The 21,624-nt window shown below is 34.8% G+C and overlaps 2 protein-coding genes across 3 annotated transcripts in view; both read left to right on the plus strand.

Annotated features, from left to right (window-relative positions):
* The first annotated feature begins 7,455 nt into the window (after positions 1–7,455).
* On the plus strand, positions 7,456–8,631 carry LOC120633418. The gene has a single exon (XM_039903625.1). It carries the CDS (start codon positions 7,456–7,458, stop codon positions 8,629–8,631), a length of 1,176 nt encoding a protein of 391 aa, XP_039759559.1.
* Positions 8,632–12,829: 4,198 nt separating this feature from the next.
* LOC120633494 (G-protein coupled receptor dmsr-1-like) overlaps positions 12,830–21,624 on the plus strand; it is a 45,213-nt gene continuing 36,418 nt past the window's right edge. The window contains exon 1 of one of the 2 annotated variants that reach the window (XM_039903705.1): positions 12,830–12,941. The gene's annotated coding sequence lies outside the window, so the exon portion shown is untranslated. The remainder of the gene's footprint in view (positions 12,942–21,624) is intronic. The other variant, XM_039903706.1, reaches the window with a different exon arrangement.

Here is a 21,624-nt window from a genome sequence, read left to right on the forward strand (position 1 = left end):
CAGTAATAAACTTACCACTTCTCGCGGATCTCTTACGAAGCGACTACTACCATCTATTGCGATCACTAACCAGTATACCCAGCGTGGTGATTTGTTCAGTACTGATTTATTAAGCAATAAGTCTTGTTTTTTCATTTCTGGGAATACAAACATAGGTATGTTTTCATTGCGTAGGCGAGAAAATTTTCCGTGTACCAATCACCTCTGAAAATAATAATTATAATTAAAATTGGAGTTTTTTTCGTTCCTTTGAGTAATATTGAAATTGTAACACAACAGGTAATTTTATCGTTACAAAAATATAATAAGAGGAAATTTTCGTCTGACTATGATATTATTCATGTACCTTTTTCAAACTGGATATGAATTCCTTTGAGGCGATCTGTGATTTGGGTTGTTTACTCCCTAAAGTTGTTGACCGTGATGTGATGACAAAGTATTGAAACACGAATATTGATCAATTCTATAGGGTATAGTTCAAAGTGGTCAATCCTTTTTCAGAGAATGTATGATAACAAAACAATGTAATGTATGTGTAAATAATTATCGTAACTAAAAATAGAAAGCAAAGGAATTCGTTGGTATACCTCTTACAACTATAAAAGCGGTATCTAAATGAGAATCAATTCCATTTATTTTCCTTCAACCTATCCTTGCTTCACCAATCGCTCAATCGACTCATCATTGAGCGATTGGTGATGCAAAGACAGGTTGACAAGGAAGCTTAAAATGTGACAAAAAAAACTTCAGCATCTGTAACTGCACCGTAGACGAAAGTCCTTCCTTTACCTATAGTTCTTTTAAAACAGATGTTGGTTCGGAATTCATATTACTACTACTTATACTTACTAGAAGTCGATTAATAACACGGATATAAATTAATGATATGTGCATATCGTCTGAGAAAAGTTCAGAAATCCTTTGTGGGGATGGGTATATGCTTATATAAAATGATATCAAAGGTAATATTAGATCTACCTTGACCTAAGTTTAAAAAATATATTAAAATACGTTTAACCAATCGTGGTTACTACACGATTGATGAATTCCTTAACAACAAGGCTGCTTAAAAGCAGGCTACTCTGCTCTTATCTCTCACAAAACAGAAACATTCTAAAGATTGTTAAACTATAAAATGATGTTGGAAAAGAGCAATCTGCTAAGTTTCTTGCCGCCTCTTCTCAGTGGAATCTGCCTTCCGAACCGGTAGTAGAGTCACTACAAACAGTGCAACTGACTTGACGTTTCAAAAGTGGTTAAAAAAAGGCCAACTTGAAATATATGAATTTTGAACTTGAGTTTTATAACTTATAACCATAAGGAGTTGGTAAATAAAAGATTTTATCATTCATTAACGATTGAAAGAACTGACAGAGAATTGGTTAATACCGACCGACGACATTTAACTATCCTTAATATTTTACGCTACCATGTGAGTAGAGTTTTATGAACAATCATCGTTCACTGAGCATATCTTAGCTAAGAATAAAAAGCATATTCAAATTTAAACTGCAAAACAATGAAATCATTTCTTTAACTTAGTCTCTTAGGTTATATTGCGCCCATATGCCTAATTGGTAACTGCGCGGCATCGTACTAGCACGTTAAATCGCTTTGCTGTACATCTTTGTTGTTAGGGTCGTAAATCCAATAGCCAAAACCTTCTACTAGACAAAGATAGCTAGTAGAATAGACAAGCCAATGGGATAAGAGTTGCCAACACATTTTAATTCATAATTTTATTTTAGAAAATCATCGTTTATGATCTTTCACTAAACATGAATCTTAAAAGCCCCCTAACTGTTTCAGGACTGCGTCTTATATTTCTTGAAACTAAAAATAAATATCATGTACCGAGATGAAACGGAAATCATTTCTCACATCACTGAAATAAACATAAATTCTAAAACATCAAACATGTAAATTGCATAAACCGTAAAACTTTTAAGCGGAAGATGAAAACCTTGATTCAATTAGTGTAAAACGAATTATAAATTATAGAAAAATATGATCATTGGCAAGCGACCTATATTTAAAAACAAAGCGTTGACACATGGAAGGACGTACGGACAGATGAAGGGAAAAAGGCATCCATTATGAGTTCGTTTTATACACGACTGTCGAAAGTCGTCAGTTGATTAGTGTGTCAAACGTTATATACGGTTGTCCACACATGCCATTCCGTTATCTATAGGTCGTATACGGACGTCGGACAATAATAAAACATATTTTTTTTGTGTAAAACCTAGGACCAAGGAGGAGATAATAGTAAGAGTACGACAGATTTTCGCAATTCACAATCATCTGAGCTAGGTCTATACCTAGGGATCAATCAATATGCATGAGCGGATTTAAGACGGTATTTTTGTGATCTCTGGATATTCGATCACAGTAGGTACATACTAAGAAGCGAATCAATTAGAGTTATTAAAATAAAAATATATGAATAAAATAACAGAAAGAAATGAGTGAAACCCTTGTTCGATTCCGGCCTTTAATTGTGTGCTGGACATGTTTAGCAGGAAATAAAAGAAGACTGTCTTTACTAATTTTTTATTATTTTGACATTTTAATAAATAGAAAGCCGGTTGGACAGTGATCAGCGACCCTGCTTTCTGCATCTAAGGCCGTGGGTTCGATTCCCACAACTGGACAAATGAATCATTCAAAATCATTTTTCATGAATGTTTTTCATTGTCTGGGTGTTTGTATCTATACAATAAGTATTAATGTGTATCATCAGCTATCTAAGTACCCATAAGACAAGCTACGCTTACTTTGGGGCTAGATGGCGATGTGTTTTGTTGTAGTATATTTATTATTTATTATCTTATAAAACTTCCACATCATACTTTCGTACATACTTGAACTTGTGGAGTTTAGTTCTAACTGTTACTGTGTCCTTCCCAGAAACAAACATCTTGGATGCGCCCTTAGTAATAATATCAGGTCATTTAGATATTTAATAGGAACCTATTAAATATCTAAATGACCTAATATAAACGAAGTACATATGATTAATTTAGAGATTTAGATATTGATAACAAACTACAGAAAGTAACGCGAAATCCTTCGATGTTTCCAACTATCTCTTAGATCCGTTCTTTCACCGTAGGCTTTACGCTAAGGTTCAATTTATTCCAAAACCAATACACAAATTGACAGGTGTCGCCGATGCCGATGATTGTAGTGACAGTTGTTCGACGCTGATTGAAATTTAGGAGTAGTACTCTCTTTTCTTTTCATCAACCAAGATATATTTAGCTACTCGTAGATGCGAGTCTTAGCAGAAATAACAGTTCCTATTTATACGAAAGTGATATTAAGGTATTTTTTTCAAATCCCGCGGAATATTTCTTTTGGTGCTTTTCGAGATAAAGTGCATCCTTAATCCTTTGATCATTTTAGGAATCAAGCTATATCAAGCCAAATTTGGTCTAGATCGATCGATAGATGATAGAAAAACTTTCAAATTAATAGTATTAAAAAAGGATGCATGTCCAGCGTCAATGACTAGCGACATCTGTAAGCGGCACAGGCAAACGAGAACTTGGTGAAAATGTCACCAAAGTCGGTTCAGCAACAGTGTTAGAGTCTGCAAGTATGGGTTTCCTTCATTGACCCTTTTTTTGTGGCTCAAAAATAGGTACATCTTGAACAAGACAAGCAGAAAAACACCTTCCAAACGTCAGGTTATTGGCAATCAAATAAATCCTCAAAGACAAGTCTATGAGGTTTGACTGCTGACCATGAAGACTCGCGTTGAGGTTACCTGACCAAACTCCCCAAGAGGATTAACTTAACTCCTCAATTTATTGTTTGGTTTGTATATAACTCAGTAAATATATCCCACGCTTAGAAATCTACATATCGTTTGCATTAACTTTATTTTTAAGTCTTCTAGTGATTGCACATACCTACGTATGTACGCAGTGTAGGGAAAGGTAACTAGATAAACAAAACTATAATATCTGCCTTGGCCCCGGATAGCCTGAGGGTGTCTGTTATGCTTGAAGATTAGCAAGCATTTCAAAATTTACTCAGATAAAATCAGGTTTACAAATTATCTAATTTTAAAGCTTTCATTTTAAATTTTGTAGTGGCTTTTTATTAGTGAAAATCTAATACGGGTGACCTGATGGCAAATTCATCATATTAACCCATTACCTGCAAACTACAGGGCACGGGTCTCCTCCCACAATCAGAAAGGGTTGAGGCTGTTGTCCACCACGCTGGCCCAGGGTGGAATGGACTCCACAAACCTTTGAGAACATTATGGAAATTTTAAGGCATGCAGCGAGAAATCAACGATATTCGAACTCAGTTTCCTGAAAGTGAAGTCAAAGTCCTACTGGACTATCGCCGCTTCAACTCGAGAATTCAACTGGCGGCGGCGAAATCAGCTAGTCGGTTCTCAAAAAGATATCCTTTATAGCTAGTTTCTATTTAGGGAGAGAGAGATGAAAAATGTCTATTTCCGAAAATAACTCATTAAATTGGTTGCAATTTCTTCTTATTATTTTATGAGTAGCGTATTTATAAATTTAAAAAATAAATATACTACGACAATACACACATCGCCATCTAGTCCCAAAGTAAGCGTAGCTTGTGTTATAGGTACTGAGATAACTGATGAATAATTTTTATGAATAATATACATAAATACTTATAATATATAGATAAACACCCAGACACTTAAAAACATTCATGTTCATCACACAAATATTGTCCAGTTGTGGGAATCGAACCTTGGCCACGGCCTTGGACTCAGAAAGCTGGGTCGCTGCCCACTGCGCCAATCGGCCGTCAATTTGGTTCTGTTTGGTGCAATATGAAACATTTTTGTAAGACGTGGACGCCTTAATTGCCAATTTAGATAGTAGATATGGACACCTCAAAGATATTTAAAAAAAATAGATATTGACAGTAAGCGCTACTATTCAGGAGCTTAAATAAAAGGATTATGGAAATAATTACCTTTTTACTAGCCATAGTTCTAGCCGTTATTCTTAAATTTTTCTTTTTTCCAGGGATAAGAATATTCCACATCTGTCTGAAGGTAGCAATTTTTCTATATGTTAACAAAGGCTATATTTTATAAGCACAAGTGCTTTTCCAGGATGAGAAGTCCAATTCAAGGTCCGCTCCAGGATGTATGCTATCATTATGCAATTTGCCAAGATCGTTTACACGGGTTTTACTGCCAATTGTAAACGAATTTCGAAAACTCTTTTTTGCTTTTTAAAAGGGAATTATCAGGTTATTCGAGTGTTTCCAAACCAGGATACTATGAAAGGTTCGTAGGGAAACCGATGGTAATCCTCAAATTTAATAGCCAATAATCACGGTGTGTTTATTGAACACTCTGAAATGATATAAAAATTATTAATTATTAAGTGTAGTAGAATCATTGAAGTTAGTAAAATCTGGGAGTGCCATTGCAGAATGTCCAAGATTAGTTGTATTCGAATTTTTGCATAATATTGCATTAGTTGAGTGTTGAGGAGTCACAAATAATCATTGTAAGACCAAAAAATCATGTACCACATTCCAGCAAATAAAGTAATTCTATTTTATTCTAGATTTTTTTATTGCGTTACATAACCTATAACCTCTTGTTGTTTCTACACATTTCCTCGTTGTCTAGTGGAAGGCTTCTGACGTGGCTAGTTACCACCCTGCCTGTGACGTCTAGAATCATCTGCCTGTGATTGGCTTAATCGCGGGAATTATTTTTTGTTTCCTGCTATGCTAGCCGATCAGTTCAGCATCGACTATCACTCCGAATATTCGACAAGTTGGCAACTCGGAGTCTACTTTTCATCGACTTCTTTCACAGATTTAATAAAAAATATACTTAATGTTGCACAAAATTAAGCTCACTTTCCCTTGCTTTAATTTGATTGCATTTTGTGTCCTGTTAGAAGGCAGTTTAGAAGGTTATAAAACTAACAAACCAACTGTCTCATTTATAATTGAAGAAAGATTTTCGGGATAAAAATATCCTGCATAATATTCAAAGACCTAAAGTTCATAAAAATCTTTACGGACATTTTAGTATGAAGAGCTTTGAGATTATCAGAAATGCGCAATATATCTCCGTAATATATCCGTTATGAATTGCGTACATTTTTGGAATAAAAGTATCCTGTATAGCTATTATTCCAAGTTATTTATACGTTTACATTGAAACCCGTTCAGCCATTTAGTAAAGCATAAAAAGGTAATAAAATAGCGCTCTCCGTGAACCTTGGATCGTAAATTTTTCGGGATCCGAATATGATACAAATTAATCAGATTAATTCAGATATTGCATTCAGTGTGTTTTTGGACAAACTTTAAAAATATATTTCACCATACATATATTGTGATATCCTGGTATAAATTTATAATTTTTTTATTTATTTTATAAAATACTAATATATATCTTTCAAATTATGTTAACATGGCACTTCGTGAATATTGTGTGCAAATGATTAAGCGTTCCTGTAAGATGTTGCGTAAAAACTGCCATACCATAGCTTGCGTCGTAGATCTTCTGTACATAAACATAGTATATTTACCTAGCCTCTAATATAAAACAGACCAACAATGCTGACGAACAGAGAATCCGAAATTAAAATCTTACTACAAAGAACTTCGAAGTATAAGCGTTTTAATTTGCTGACTCGACAGCGAAAGCATTATAAAACAGTTATAAATTCTTAACGATATTTCTTACGGACGAGGCTCTGGCGACCGAACAATGGCGGTTAAACCATACATACCTGATCGGTTCACTGGTCAGAGGAGGGCTCAATAACCTTGGGTTCAAATAAACCCAAAAAGTCTGGTGCAGAAGGCAACGGGAAACCACTGCACTATATATCCCTAGTCTGTCAGTTTTGACATTTATCATATCATGGAAAAGTCGAAAAAGAAAGTGGCCCCGAGTGCCGGGCGTCCCTTAAATGGGACAGGGGTGCGAAGAATCTCCTGGCGTAAAACTAAAACGGAAACAAACGCATATAAGATAGGAACCTGGAATGTAAGGAGCCTTAAAAGTCCAGAAAAGATCTACAATGTTTGTAAGGAAATAAAACGGCTTAACATCGATGTACTCGGCCTGAGCGATGTTAGATGGAAAGATAGGGGTTCACACAGAATAGATGAGGATTATGTGCTCTATTACTCTGGATCTAATGAATCGTCTAACAAATATGGTGTGGGAATAATTATTAACGTCAAGCAAATAAAATCATCCATAAATTTTGTCCCAGTGTCAAATCGCGCCATGATGCTTCAAATACAGGCAAAACCAAGAAACGTTAATACTCTACGCTCTACGCTCTACTCTACTCTATCCAACTCTACGCTCCTACTAGGAAACAAGAAGGAGCAGATCCCGAGCTTGATCAGTTTTATAGGGAAGTGGAACAATTGCTTCAAATAACGAAATCACACGAGATTAACATTATGATGGGTGATATGAATGCTAAGGTGGGCAAAGGTGAAGTTAAAGGAGTCGTCGGTAAACATGGGTTAGGGGTTCGTAACGACAGAGGTGATACTCTCGTACAATTCTGTCAAGAAAAAGACCTTGTCATTATGAACACCTTTTTCCAACTACCAGACCGAAGGCTGTACACTTGGACATCACCGCAACATACCCCGGAACATATTGTCCGAAATCAAATTGACTACCTGATGATTAATAGCCGTTTCAAAAACTGCGTCAAGAGTGCTCAGACCTATCCGGGATCGGATGTTAACTCTGACCATAACCCAGTAGTTGCGACATTATCTTGTACTCTTAAGAAGATAAAAAGGAAACGGCTTTTTAACAGAGTTGATATTAGAAGAATCAAAACAATGCCAACCAAAGCTCTGGTATCTAATGAAATAAATAAGTGGGCAATTGAAGCAAAGCGAAGACCACCACATTCTGTCGAAGATAACTGGCGGCATCTCAGATTGAGAATAGATGACATTAACAAAAACCTTATTGCACCCAATTGGATTCCGAAACAAGTTTGGATGACAGACAGAATATATCAACTCATGGAGAAAAGACGTAGTTACAAAAATTCTGACCAAGTGTGTTATAACCACTATAATAGAGTTATTAGACGAGAAGTGCGATTTGCAAGACAATCTTGGTATAGCAACAAGTGTCAATATGTAGAAAAGCTTCATGCAAAGCATGACTCATTCAATCTACATAGGGAGATCAAAACCATGCTTGGTCAAAAAACACAACAGCAACACCAGCTTGTGGATGAAAACAATATTCCTATCATAGACATAGTCAGTAAGATGAACCAATGGGAACGATATATTGGAACTATGTTTGCAGATGATTCTAGACGTCACAGTTGGTCTTTAGAACAAGAAGACGAAGGCCCACCAATTCTGAAGGATGAAGTCGTCAAGGCTCTTAGTAAGGCTAAGGTTGGAAAATCTGCAGGACCAGATGGAATACACATAGAAATTCTGAAACTAATACAAGACGAACATCTCGATCCGTTGGTTAATTTTATGAACCTCGTGTATGACACCGGTGAACTTCCGGGGGACTGGCTAAAATCGGTAAAAAAAAAGCATTTGACCGGGTTAAGCATGACCGTCTTGGAGCACTTCTCAGGAATATAGGCTTAGATGGAAAAGATCTGCGAATCGTACGAAACCTGTACTACAACCAAAAGGCTACAGTGCGTATAGAGGGCGAAGTATCCAAAGAGGTAGAGATACAGAAAGGAGTTCGACAAGGCTGTATTTTGTCTCCCGTGCTTTTTAATTTATATTCGGAGGCAGTCATGGCAGAAGCATTGGAAGACTTAAACTGTGGTGTTAAGATTAATGGTCGTATTATTAACAATTTACGGTACGCTGACGACACAGTTTTAATTGCGTCCACGGAGGAAGAGCTACAGAGGATTGTTGATCGTGTCAATAAGTGTAGCGTAGAGGCTGGTCTAACTATAAACATCAAGAAAACAAAGGTCTTGGTAGTGTCTAATAATGCAAATTTGGGTCCAACGATTAGAGTGGCTAGCCAAGTATTGGAGAGAGTGCAGAGGTATAAATATCTAGGCACTTGGCTGACTGAAAAATGGGACAGTGAAACAGAAATTAAAACCCGGATAGAAGTCGCCCGTAGTGCTTTTCAAAGCATGAAAAAAGTGCTCACTAGCCGCCGCCTAAACATCGCATTACGAAAACGCCTTCTACATTGTTACGTATGGCCAATACTTCTTTACGGATGCGAATCCTGGACCATCAAAGAGGATCTCAGGAAACGTCTAGAAGCATTCGAGATGTGGGCCTATCGACGCATGCTGAAAATTAGTTGGACTCAAAAGGTTACCAATGAAGAAGTCTTGCGACGAGTTGGTTGTCAGCGCGAACTTTGGAAGACCGTCAAAAAGAAAAAAGTTGCTTATCTAGGACATGTGCTTCGGCATGATAGATACAGGCTACTGCAACTGATAATGATGGGCAAAGTTGCTGGAAAGAGACGCATCGGTCGCAAGAGGAAGTCTTGGTTGCGCAACATAAGGGAGTGGACTGGGATCGCGAGTGCCGCCCAGCTGTTTAGCCTCGCGAGAGAAAAGGAAAAGTATCAAAAACTGACGGCCAACCTTCACTAGTTGGAGAGGCACCTAAAGAAGAAGAAAGAACGATATTTCTTATATCACAAAATAGGCACAAATGGTTCCCTTCTAAATACTTAAAGGGCTTGTAATCATTTCATTATACAATTGATGTATTTATTTATCTTGCCCGCTATTCCTAATATATAAAAAACTGGCGCCCGTTATTCGGGCTTAAAAGTTTCTCATATCTGGCTCCAGGATGCAAGCTATCTTTCTGCGAAGTTCTGTCAAGGTCTGTCGCTAGGTCAAACATAAGTAACAAAAGCATTATTTAATCCCATGAAAACGGTTTCGGTTTACTAGGATAAAGGTGCCGAGGCTCGAACTCGGTTACTCCAGAAGGCCTAAGTATTATTCGAAGCGTAATTCTATACTGATCCTGACCTACTTTGCTAAAAAAGTACAATCAAGACCTATTTTCATTGAACAAAGCTAACTGTATATCCGCGCTAAATCGTTAAGATGATTTAGTTTGCTGTTCTTGAACAAGAATTTGCATAAACATCGTGAGAAGCTGAAAATATTGAAAATTTCCGGAGTTATTTCTACTAAACTTCTAAACTGATAAAATTCAATGAGCGTTAGAACTTAAACCGCTGTACAGGTTTCATCTAACAATTTTTTAACAATTTTATATAGACAGATTTATTGAAACTCCAGTAGGTAGAGTAATTAGGTAAGTTTTTCGCGTTTGCGACTTCACTGTGGAAACCTGTAGAATTCCTAGTATAAAAAGTAACCTATTTCCTTCTTCAATATACTTTACATTACGAGTAAAGGTGAAAATAGTTATTTTGTGTGTACTAGCAACTGATTGCGAATAAGCTCTTAAATATATTTTGTAGGTCTACTCTCAGGCAATTAACGTTAAACCCAGTACTTCAAAGCTTGCGTGGGGGACATGGATCCGATACTCAAAGGCTTATTGAGAGAATTCATTTAAACTTTGATGCATGCAACCACCATAGTAATCTAATTATGAAGCTGAATCTCATGTTCTTTTTGAATTTATAATAAGCATTATTTATAAGTTCTAAGAAAATGTCATTTATTTATATTTCAATTTTATATATTAATAAAGATTCAATTAAATTCTTGTATATTAGCATTGATTCTTTACCAACTGGGCACAAGGTAAGTCGCCAATGTCGGGTTGATCGGTGAAAACGTCAGTGTGTGAATATAATGAAAAGTTAATTTTAAATATGTACAATATACACATCGCCATCTAGTCCCAAAGTAAGCGTAGCTTGTGTTATGGGTACTAAGATAACTGATGAATATTTTTTTTATGAATAATATACATAAATACTTATAATATATAGATAAACACCCAGACACTGAAAAACATTCATGTTCATCACACAAATATTGTCCAGTTGTGGGAATCGAACCCACGGCCTTGGACTCAGGAAGCAGGGAAGCCCACTGCGCCAATCGGCCGTCAAGCATATATTATAATGAATATAATACATGCTATATTATAGAAAAAAATCCATGATACATGATATATACAGAGCATGCATGGGTTTGGGACAGTTTTGAGATAAATGGTCTGTGACTGTTAAGAGATCTAATTATGTACCAAGATGATCTTCTCAAATAAAATCTTTTTCGGGCAAAATTGAAAATCCAATAAATTTTCTAAACTTCTTGATTTTAGTCTCTCTTCTCTCTCTCACGGACCTATTTTAGAAATGCCAAGTATCAGAAAGTTACAAATTTGTGTAATCTTTTTAATTATTTATGAATTGTGAATCTTTATATAGCTAGAATACAACTCAATACTTTAATCTTGTTAAATTAAATTTAACAACATTTATCATTATTGTATCTACTGTAGATGAAAGCAGGCAATCTAATGGCCTCTAAGTATCTTGTCCATTAAGAAATTCATCAATTGCGTAGTAACCTCGACTTAATTAATGTCTTTGAACAAATTATTTCAAGTTTTCCAATGGCATGTCTAAATATACCTTCGCCATCGTTAAATGAAAATTTTTAGGAATTTAACTCAAACAATTTCTGTTCATTATGTTGACTATTATTATGCTTCTATTTTCATTTCGATTTATTTTTGATAATATTTATATAATGTGTAGTTTATATATAGTTAAGTTGTATCTCTGAAGCTGCTATTTAACGGCACTATATATTAATTAAATACTAACAGTTGCCTGCGAGTGCGACTTCATCCGCGATTAAATTTTGATTTGTTGAAATCAAAAGAAATCCCGACAACGCTTATTCCTATCTCCATCAGAACGTCAAAATCTGTTCCATGATTTATTCGTTACCAGGTGATCATAAGACAGAAAAACATAGCTCAAGTTTATGTTCCATCTGATTTATAAAACATCAAAATAATTGTTTAAACCATAATAAAAAGTATTAGTAGTATTGTGCACCTCAAGATGGTTTAAGCGGATGCCCGTGACTTTGTTTCAATAGAATTCCTAATTTCCTGTGAGCTTGAGAAGATTTCTTGTAGTTCCTTTGCTCCAGATATAAAAGAAAGTATAAGAAGAAGAAAGAGAGCTTCAGGAAAGAAAATTTCAAATTACCTTGAGATCAGCTCAATAGTTTATACGGTAGATGGCTACAAGCAGACAGAAAGACAAACTCATATTAATTTATTGCAGATTACTAATATAAGCGAAATGCAGAAGATTATGTTTGTCCCGTATGCTGCTATTCTAATTTGACCACCTTAAGTCGTCCATCTCTTTTCTTTTTTCCACTGCTTTGGTTTCCGCATCCCTGTCTTATTAGCCCATTTATTTATAATGGTTGCATGCCCTGCGAAGTGTTGCTCTGTTTATACTCGATGGTTCTCAACTTCTCATCAGGTGGGATAAGTAGATAATTAGTCTGTCAACAGGTTATCCCGCTACAATCTTAGGCTGCATCATCACTTACAACCAGATGAGAATACAATCACTAAACCAACTTGTAGTGGAATAAAAAAAATATGATCGTGAAGCAAGTTAAATAAAAGTTTGTAAAAACAAAAATAGATTGATCATGCAACCTTTTACTCATTTGAACCGAATTCCGGACTGTAAACATTGATATGAAGCTAAACGTAAACATCGTTAAAAGGAAATCGGATGTGCGTTTTTCCAGGCTCATTGGTGTACCGCAATCCCGTACAATGTACATAATGTGAAGTGGCTGGGCTGATCAGTTGATCACGGACGCGCGACCCGCACGCTGCCTTCAGTCGCCATTACTGACTTATACTGTATTGTGTGAAATAACTTGTTTTGTGACGTTTTGAAGCTGGAATGCGGTAGAGGGAATAATGTAAGTAACATAATTAATAGAAAAAAATCAAGAGTAGATTATTAGAGAGTTATTGATAGCATAAAGATTTTAAAACTTTTAGCTTACGATGTTATGATTTTAGTTTCATTTGTGTACTTCCTGTTAACTTTTTGTTTATATTAATGGACATTTGTAATAGTCTGTGACTGTTGATGATGTTTTTTTTTATAAAGTACTTAAAGATTTCAATTTAAAGTTTACCTTGAGACCTTTATATTCTGGCCTGTAAATTATGAAATTATGTACTTCCATAACCGTCATAAAAGCTACTTAGTAAATTAATTTTATAATCTTGCCCAGCCTGACACTTTTGATTTTTTTATAACTGCCTTATATCTTAATAAGTATAAAAGTATATCGTGAAAATAAATCTGAAAATCTACCTCCCTGAATGTTTCAAGATACAATAATTCTTACCTGTTTCATACTTTTATAGCAGTATAAACGTTATTTAGTCGTAAAAATATAAGTCAAGACACGTTAAAAGAGAGAGAGTTTAATATAACTATGCTGTAGGCAACGTTATTTTTAATTTAATAAATACTTACTAACAATCCCGAAACTTGAGTTTCATAATTAAAATTAATAATTTATCTCAGTACGTTACGATATATATAGTTTATTGTAAAATAATAATTTATAACAGAAAAAAAATATATGTAAATAGGGCACTAGAGGCACCCGTTGCCGTTTGCCGTGAAGGTTTTTTTGGTTTAACTTACAAAGATGTTTAACATTTGTATTGAAAATTCGAAGATATGAGCAAAGTTCATATCGTTTATTAGACGATGTGACGCAAAATCTCATTAACGCCACATTACTACAACAGTTGCGCGAAAAGGGAACAGAACATCTTCTTGCTAAACTTATTTATTTCACAATTAATTTATTTTGTCTAACATTATTTTATTTTGCGTTGCATGTATTTTATGTTTGACATAATTATTGTGGCTTATCTTGGATGAAAAAGGCTAATTTACTAGTTGATAAATAACTGTTTCTAAAGCCGAATTAATAGCTCAGTCAGAGAGCACGAATTTGTTGATGATTACCTACATACTAAAATTAACATATATAATAACTGCTCACAAATGGTATTATATAAATAATTATTGTGTGCCGCGCAGGTTGATCGCCAGCGCTTATTTTATGTGACGCAAGCTATATTAAGTATACGCAATTAAAATTATTATTCCTCTAACAAGCATTACGTTTCTGCGATATGAAATAAGGATTTTAAATTTTTATTAACTGGATCATATCATTTTTGATTAGCAATGGTACGAAATCAAGTCGTCTTTCCGTTAAAGTATTTGAAGACTTAGGAAAACCTAGGCGATGGATTCTCAAGATAATTAAGCCAAGTTAATCAATTACATTAGGGATAGCAACTATATTCCACTATTTTTATTATAAGGCACGAAATATTTTTTCGCCATCTTTATATTAACCAGCATACCGTATACCCACTGCTGGACGTAGGTCTTACTTATGGAGTTCTAAATTCGTTGGTCTTAAGAACTTGCGGCTTGCGACTACCTGCGATTCGTTTGATATCGTCTGTCCATCAAAACAGAGGTTTTTTTATAGTAATTACTAGCTGTTACCCGTGACTTCGTTTGCGTTTGATTTTGTTTTTTGATGTGGCATTCAATTTAGTTGTAGCTCTAAAAAAAATAAGTATTCAGTATCGCTAAAGCCTTAAATGAACGGTTTGCTTCTGTCCGCTGAGGAGTTCTGTCCTCTATCTTCAACCACATTCATCAGATCTACACAAAGTTTAGGCAAAATTAAACACATATTATAACCTCTATAGTACAAAAACAATTACTTAAATCAGTTATAATTTGTCGGAGTTATGGTGCAAAGGATTCGAGATTAATGTTGAGATAAAAAGTATCCCATATTATTTTTAACACTTCCAACAAAGTTTCATGAGGATCGGTTAAGTAGTTTTTGCGTGAAAGCGTAACAAACAAACTTACATTGCCATTTATAATAATATAGTAGTAGTAGGGATAGGGATAGGGAGTGATGAACCAAGCAGATGGCCAACCTGATGGTAAGTTGAAAACCATCGCCTATAAAAAAAAAAAACATCTTTATTCTAAATTCTAACTTCTAATTGTTCTACGTAAAAGTACTACTTATGTTTTTACATATCCACTTTGATGGATATTGTTAATAAGGGTCTTCTCTTATTTACATTATCTGTCAATAATATGTGTAAGCCCATATTCTAAAGTTTCATAATTAAGTTATAAGTTTGCTGTCAATTTTAATGTATTCGTTAGATTTATTAGCGGCTACTTAATTGGTGTATGTGTTATTTTCTTTGTACTTATTACGCCGTATATATTAAGTATTAAGTATACTGTTTGGGCCTTAATAAATAAAATAAAATTAACAGAGCAACACTTCACAGGGTCACCAAGGAGCACGTCCCGCAGGTGTTAAGCCTCGTGTGCCAGTAATTACACCAGTCAACACGCCCTTCAGAACCGAACACACACAATAAATATACTACGACAATACACAAATCGCCATCTAGCCCCAAAGTAAGCGTTGCCTGTGTTATGGGCGCTAAGATGACTGATGAATACCTATTTATGAATAATATACACAAATACTTATAAAATACATATAAACACCCAGGCACTGAAAAACCTGTTCATCACACAAACATTTTCCAGCTGTGTGAATCGAACCCACGGCCCTTGACTCAGAAAGCAAGGTCGTTGCCCACTTCGCCAATCGGTCGTCACATAACATGGTGGTAGTACTTACTGCTACCATCGCTGAGATTACAGGTGCAGGATCGCATTTCCAACAGTTTGCGACCCCAGCATCCATCGATTCTCCGAGCTATAATATATTGCCTTGCCCATTGCAACTTGCAACTCTTGTTTGCAACTGTCTTTTGTCCTGAAACCACAGCTGTGTCATTCTTCTACAGATTTCCTGAAGTAGGAGATATACCTATGAATTAAGTTATTACATTCTTGAAATAAAAATAAACAAATGCAAGTATAAAACGACATATTTTGTGATATTTATTTACTTGCGGAAAAACCAGAATAATAAAAGGGATAAGACTTGTTCAAGTCATTGGGATATTAACTCATAATGCTTCCGCAATGTAGACTCAAAAGAAAAGGCAATATAGAAGCACTTATCATGATAATATATCATTTTACCAACGTAATAACTTTTGTTTGTAAGAATATGCCAATTGCGGCAACAGATTTCAGTAAATCCCTCCGTTGTCAATATTCAACTAACTCATACGAAGGGTATTATGAAAAATAATTTTCATAGTAGGTATATTTATTATGGATTTCCGCAAAGTAACGCCTGCTTCTATCCAATATTCATACGAGCGCTTTGCGTGCTCTTCTCCCATACCTGCGCATTATATACGCATATATATTACGCATTATATAGCCGTCACACGTTGTTGTCTATACAGTAGTAGTTAAATTTTGTAGAAACCATATTTGCATAATTTGGATTCGCCTACTGTTGTTTGGAAAAAATTAGGAGCTTAGATAAAAAAACTTTTTTGAAATGTGATTCGCTTACCATACCTATTACAACCTACTAGCCCGCCAGTTTGTTTGATTAAAAAAATCTCCGCGGAAAAAGTTTATTTTCCAGAGCTTAAAATGTATCCTGTTTGTAGCCATGGTGCTAAGATATATAGGCTTTGCAAAATTATCTAGATCACGTTTTCTGCAAAGCTTAACACAGGTGACAAATTTTATCTTGTGATTAATGGGAAGCAAATTTGTTTGATTGATAAAAACTCTGCGGAAAAAGTTTATTTTCCAAATCTTAAACTATATCCTTTCTGTATCCATGTTGCTAGACTATTTAGACTTTGCAAAATTGCCAAACAAACACATGGCCACATTTAAAGATTTAAAGTTTATTTTTCTTTCCAAAGAAACACACAGAAACACTTATAGATTTAAAGAAATAGTGAATAGATTATGTACTGAGGCTGGCGACCGAGGAGGTTTTAGTGGTTAGAAATCACACATATCCCACTTATATCTTTTAAGAAGATTTCCCCCGTCAACCAAAACAAAAAAGTTTGGATTGTTTCAAACCTTTCTGAATCATTATTTGAATATATTAGTAACGCTGTATGGACACGGTCTCAAAGACGTTAATTAATTAACATTATGTAGTTTAGCGTTCCGTTATAATTTATAACAATCTCGTTCTCTTTTGAATTCGGTTAAAACTCGACATAATAAAAAACCTATCAAAGACGTTTTCAATGGTCCTTGAAGATTAATAGACCGATGAAAAAAACTCTTCACCCGCACTTCGATGGGCAAGGATCTCATTTCGCAGACTTGGCTTTTAACGAATGATTCAATTAGTTAGCCATTTTGAAATGGATTTGTGAATGTGTGGAACTTAATAACATAAGTATTTATTTTAATTCTCATTTCATGTATATCCTAATTATTACGAAAGAAATTAATTAAAACTAAGAAGAGTTTTAAGTGTTTTTGTCTTGATCTAAAAAGATCTTAAATTTTGCATTAATGTTTTTTCAACCAACCTAAAAAAAGAGGAGGTTCTAAATTCGCCTCTGCCTATGTTTGTTTTTTGTATATTTGTTACGCGATTACTCCGCCATTCATACACCAATTTTGATGTTTTTTTTTCTGTTTGGCTTGTCAAAACTCAGAGGTGGTCCCATTTTAAGTTGATGAAGAGCCGAGACAACTTCTAAACCATTGCTCCCCCGCTTCCCCGTAACTACCCGGCTTCGGGGAAGCAATATTTTGTAGAAGTTTATGAGCAGTGGATATTTGACTATTATAACTTGATATGATTGTAGAAAATTACTAGACACTTTCAATGCTACAAAAGGCATTACTTTTTACATGGCACCGAATTAAAAATGTTGTAGGAAATATTTATTTTTAGTTGATATTGCCGCCAAGGGGAGTGCTTGCCCGTGTATATTTATATTTTATATTTATATTTATATTTATATTTATATTTATATTTATATTTATATTTATATTTATATTTATATTTATATTTATATTTATATTTATATTTATATTTATATTTATATTTATATTTATATTTATATTTATATTTATATTTATATTTATATTTATTTATTTTGCATCCATGCCTTCACATAGTCATGAAGCTCTGTCAGGGCATAGCAATAACAAACAGTTTGACCCTTATAACTATTACAAATACACGATATCAGGATTCTAATTAGTGTTAGTAGAAATATATATTAGGTGTCAGAATAATTAGTTACTATTAAAGATCGTCAGGTTAATAAATCTATTTTAATATTTGATATTATATAACATAGTATTAGTATACATTTATTATTTCCTATTATCTACTTTTAAAATATACAGCCGATTAGATAATGCATGTCGTGAAGTTGATGGATGGATGGATACAAGGCGTGGAAGGATGGATGGAGGCAAGGTGGATGTACCTTGCAAGCGCTACGAAATGTTGCGCGGTTGTTGTAACATGGGATGGTTTCCTCAAACTATAAATTGAGCCATCTGCTTGTTACGTCAATAATAACTATAAAAAAAATAATTACAAAATAATATATTGTAAAAGCTTATGATTTGTACAGTTTAGAACCTATTTTTCGCTAATAATATTATATTTGGTACCTGGAATACAGTATGTTTCTATTCGAATCTAACAATCTTATTTAAAAAATTTGTCCCGAATACTTATGTTACAGATAAGAGAGTGAACCTAGCAAGAATTTTGTTTGCCATAACATCTGACGTTGAGATTAACCAAGGCATTTACATATTGAAATTACAAACTCTCCGGAGAATTTGTTTATGTTAAAGAGATAGTAAAAGCTAAAACAGGAATACAAATTACTTCGCAAACAGTATACAAGACTTCAGAATTTAAAACAAATATTTGGTTGACCTATCCCTTTAGCAAGAAAAATGTAATATCAAAATTTTAGCTGTTTGACAAACAGCTAACACATTTAATATGTAAAATAATATTAGTAGTATTTTGATATAAATTTAGCAGATGTGTTTAAAAAAACCAGTGTGGGCACAATATGAACATGCTTGATGATTAATAGCGGGACAAGATCCTATTTTTTATTTAATTACGAGTAGTTTATTAGTTTTGGTGGCATCGCAAAAAAAATTACATAATTTAATGTAAATATTTCGTAATTTGACCTAATAAAACACGATTACATAACAATCCCATCAACGAAGCGATTCCATTAACTTGTTTTTTATTAACACGTGTTAATGGGAGCGGGCGATGAAGAGAGCTATGTTGGGAGTATCTCTACGTGATAAAATCAGGAATGAGGAGATCCGTAGAAGAACTGGAGTTACCGACATAGCTCAGAGTCAGCGAGTCGCAAAACTGAAGTGAAAATGGGCGGGGCACATAGCTCGAAGAACTGATGGACGTTGGGGTTCCAAGGTGCTGGAATAGCGACCCCGCTCAGGTAAACGCAGCGTTGGTCGGCCTCCAACGAGGTGTACCGACGACATCAAACGAGTCGCTGGGAGCCGCTGAAAACAAGCGGAACTCCCTACAAAATACCTAAGTCCAGCAGTGGACTTCAATCGGTTGAAATGATGAATGGGATCGCTATTGTTATGTTATCGTGTTTTATAAGGTCAGATATACTAACATTGATTTGACTTATTCAACTATTTAATTGAATCTCAAGCTTAAGGCGCTGTAAGAGAAAAGACGAATACCTTTTGAAAGTAGTGTCATCTATTTTTACACACAAGGACTTAAATAATTATAAATGTTACATTGTTATACGGATATAAGAGTCTCAGCTTCTGTTATTGACCACGAGACGACTAACACACACACACAACACAGCTAATTTAGTAGTTCCCCCAATTCCTATTATCAAGGTGGGTTTTGCCCATATATAGTAAGCCTATTTTATTTCGACAATATCCCGCGCCTTGTATGGCTCACTGGTTAAATTTCTATAGTGAAACCGTACGATAGAACAGTAACTTAGTATGAAATTGTAGACCTTATCAGCGTTTTCGATTTTCAATTAAGAACCGTTAACAGTATTGCGTTCACGCACCAAATTCTCAACACCGACTCAGCTGGAATTAATAAATAATAAATATAATACGACAATACACACATCGCCAACTAGCCCCATGAAAGCGTAGCTTGTGTTATGGGTACTCAGCTGACTGATGAATACTTACTAAATAATATATAACATATAAAACATATTTAACACCAAGACACAGATCATGTTCATCACACAAACATTTTGCAGTTGTGGCAATCGAACCTACAGCCTTTTACTCAGAAAGCAGGGTCACGGCAAATAGTCCAGTAGTTTCAGACAGTAGCCTGCTCGTTCGCCACGCGTCACGCAGTTTAAAAAAATACTTATCTCCCCTGCGTCTATTGTTATTACAATTTTCCATTTTTGGCTTTGTTAGCCTGGAAGATAAAAATATCTACCTAATTTTTATCTATATCTGACTTGCTCTTTTCTTTTTCGCGGTGTACAGTAAAACTCAAAATTTATTCATTCATTCACTTTATGCCACATGACATAAACACACACATACAGTGTCGGATTAGTGGGTAAGACTTTGGCTTGTCTTCTGGAGCTACCGAGTCCAATCCCTGGCACGCACCTTACATCAAATAAATGTTATACTTAACGGATAATGTTGATAGTATTAAGTGGGTATGGTCTACAAAAGCGATTATAATGGCACTAATATAACTCATTCGTGGAATATAGTTTAAAGCTCGTTTTAAATCAAATCAAAATTTATTTATTTCAAGTAGCAAGACAAGCACTTTTGAAACGTTGTCTATTTGTTTGTAGGGATTTAAGCACCGCGCGGTTCGGAAGGCAGATTCTACCGAGTTTTAAGAGGCCAGGAAGGGTGCAATTTACTATTTCCAATATAAACATTGAATAATTAAACGATCATTGATTATATCTTATGCTAAATGAAAGGGGAGCCGACTGCTTTTGAACAAATTCAAAATTCAAATTAAAAAATATTTTATTCATGTAGACCTTATTACAGGCACTTATGAAGCGTTCACAATTAACATGTTACACTTATGTTAGTGATGGTGGTAACTGTATTCGTTAAATTAAAACTAAAGCTAGGAGGGTTCCAAACGCGCCCTGGTCTAATAAGAGCCCACAACAAACTTAGCCAGGTTTCAACAACAACTTCATCATCAAAAAATAATTCGTTAATTGTACAGTCAACTATATTATATTTACGTTAGTGGCATACAATTAGTTTCATAACATTACTTTCATGAACAATTTCACTAAGGATACTATAGTAGTTTTTTGTGACAGAGCTTATCTGGGAAAATACTACTACTTATTTCGGCCGCCATGCAGCTTTGAGGTTTAACTGTCTGAAGGGCGTGGTTGCCGGTATAACAGGCGAATGAAGCTTAACACTTACGCCTCCGATCGATGAACACGGCGAATTGAATATCCTAAGATATGTTGCCCTATAGAGGCGATGATTTTCCATTTACGATCATTTGAATCATTTGCTTGGTCAAGCCCTTTCATTTCATACCCATATTGAGAAAGTTTGGAAAAAAATGTAATCCGCCATTTTGTGGC

The sequence above is a fragment of the Pararge aegeria genome, chromosome 21 (genome assembly GCF_905163445.1).
Source record: "Pararge aegeria chromosome 21, ilParAegt1.1, whole genome shotgun sequence".
NCBI classification, from domain to species: Eukaryota; Metazoa; Arthropoda; class Insecta; order Lepidoptera; family Nymphalidae; genus Pararge; species Pararge aegeria.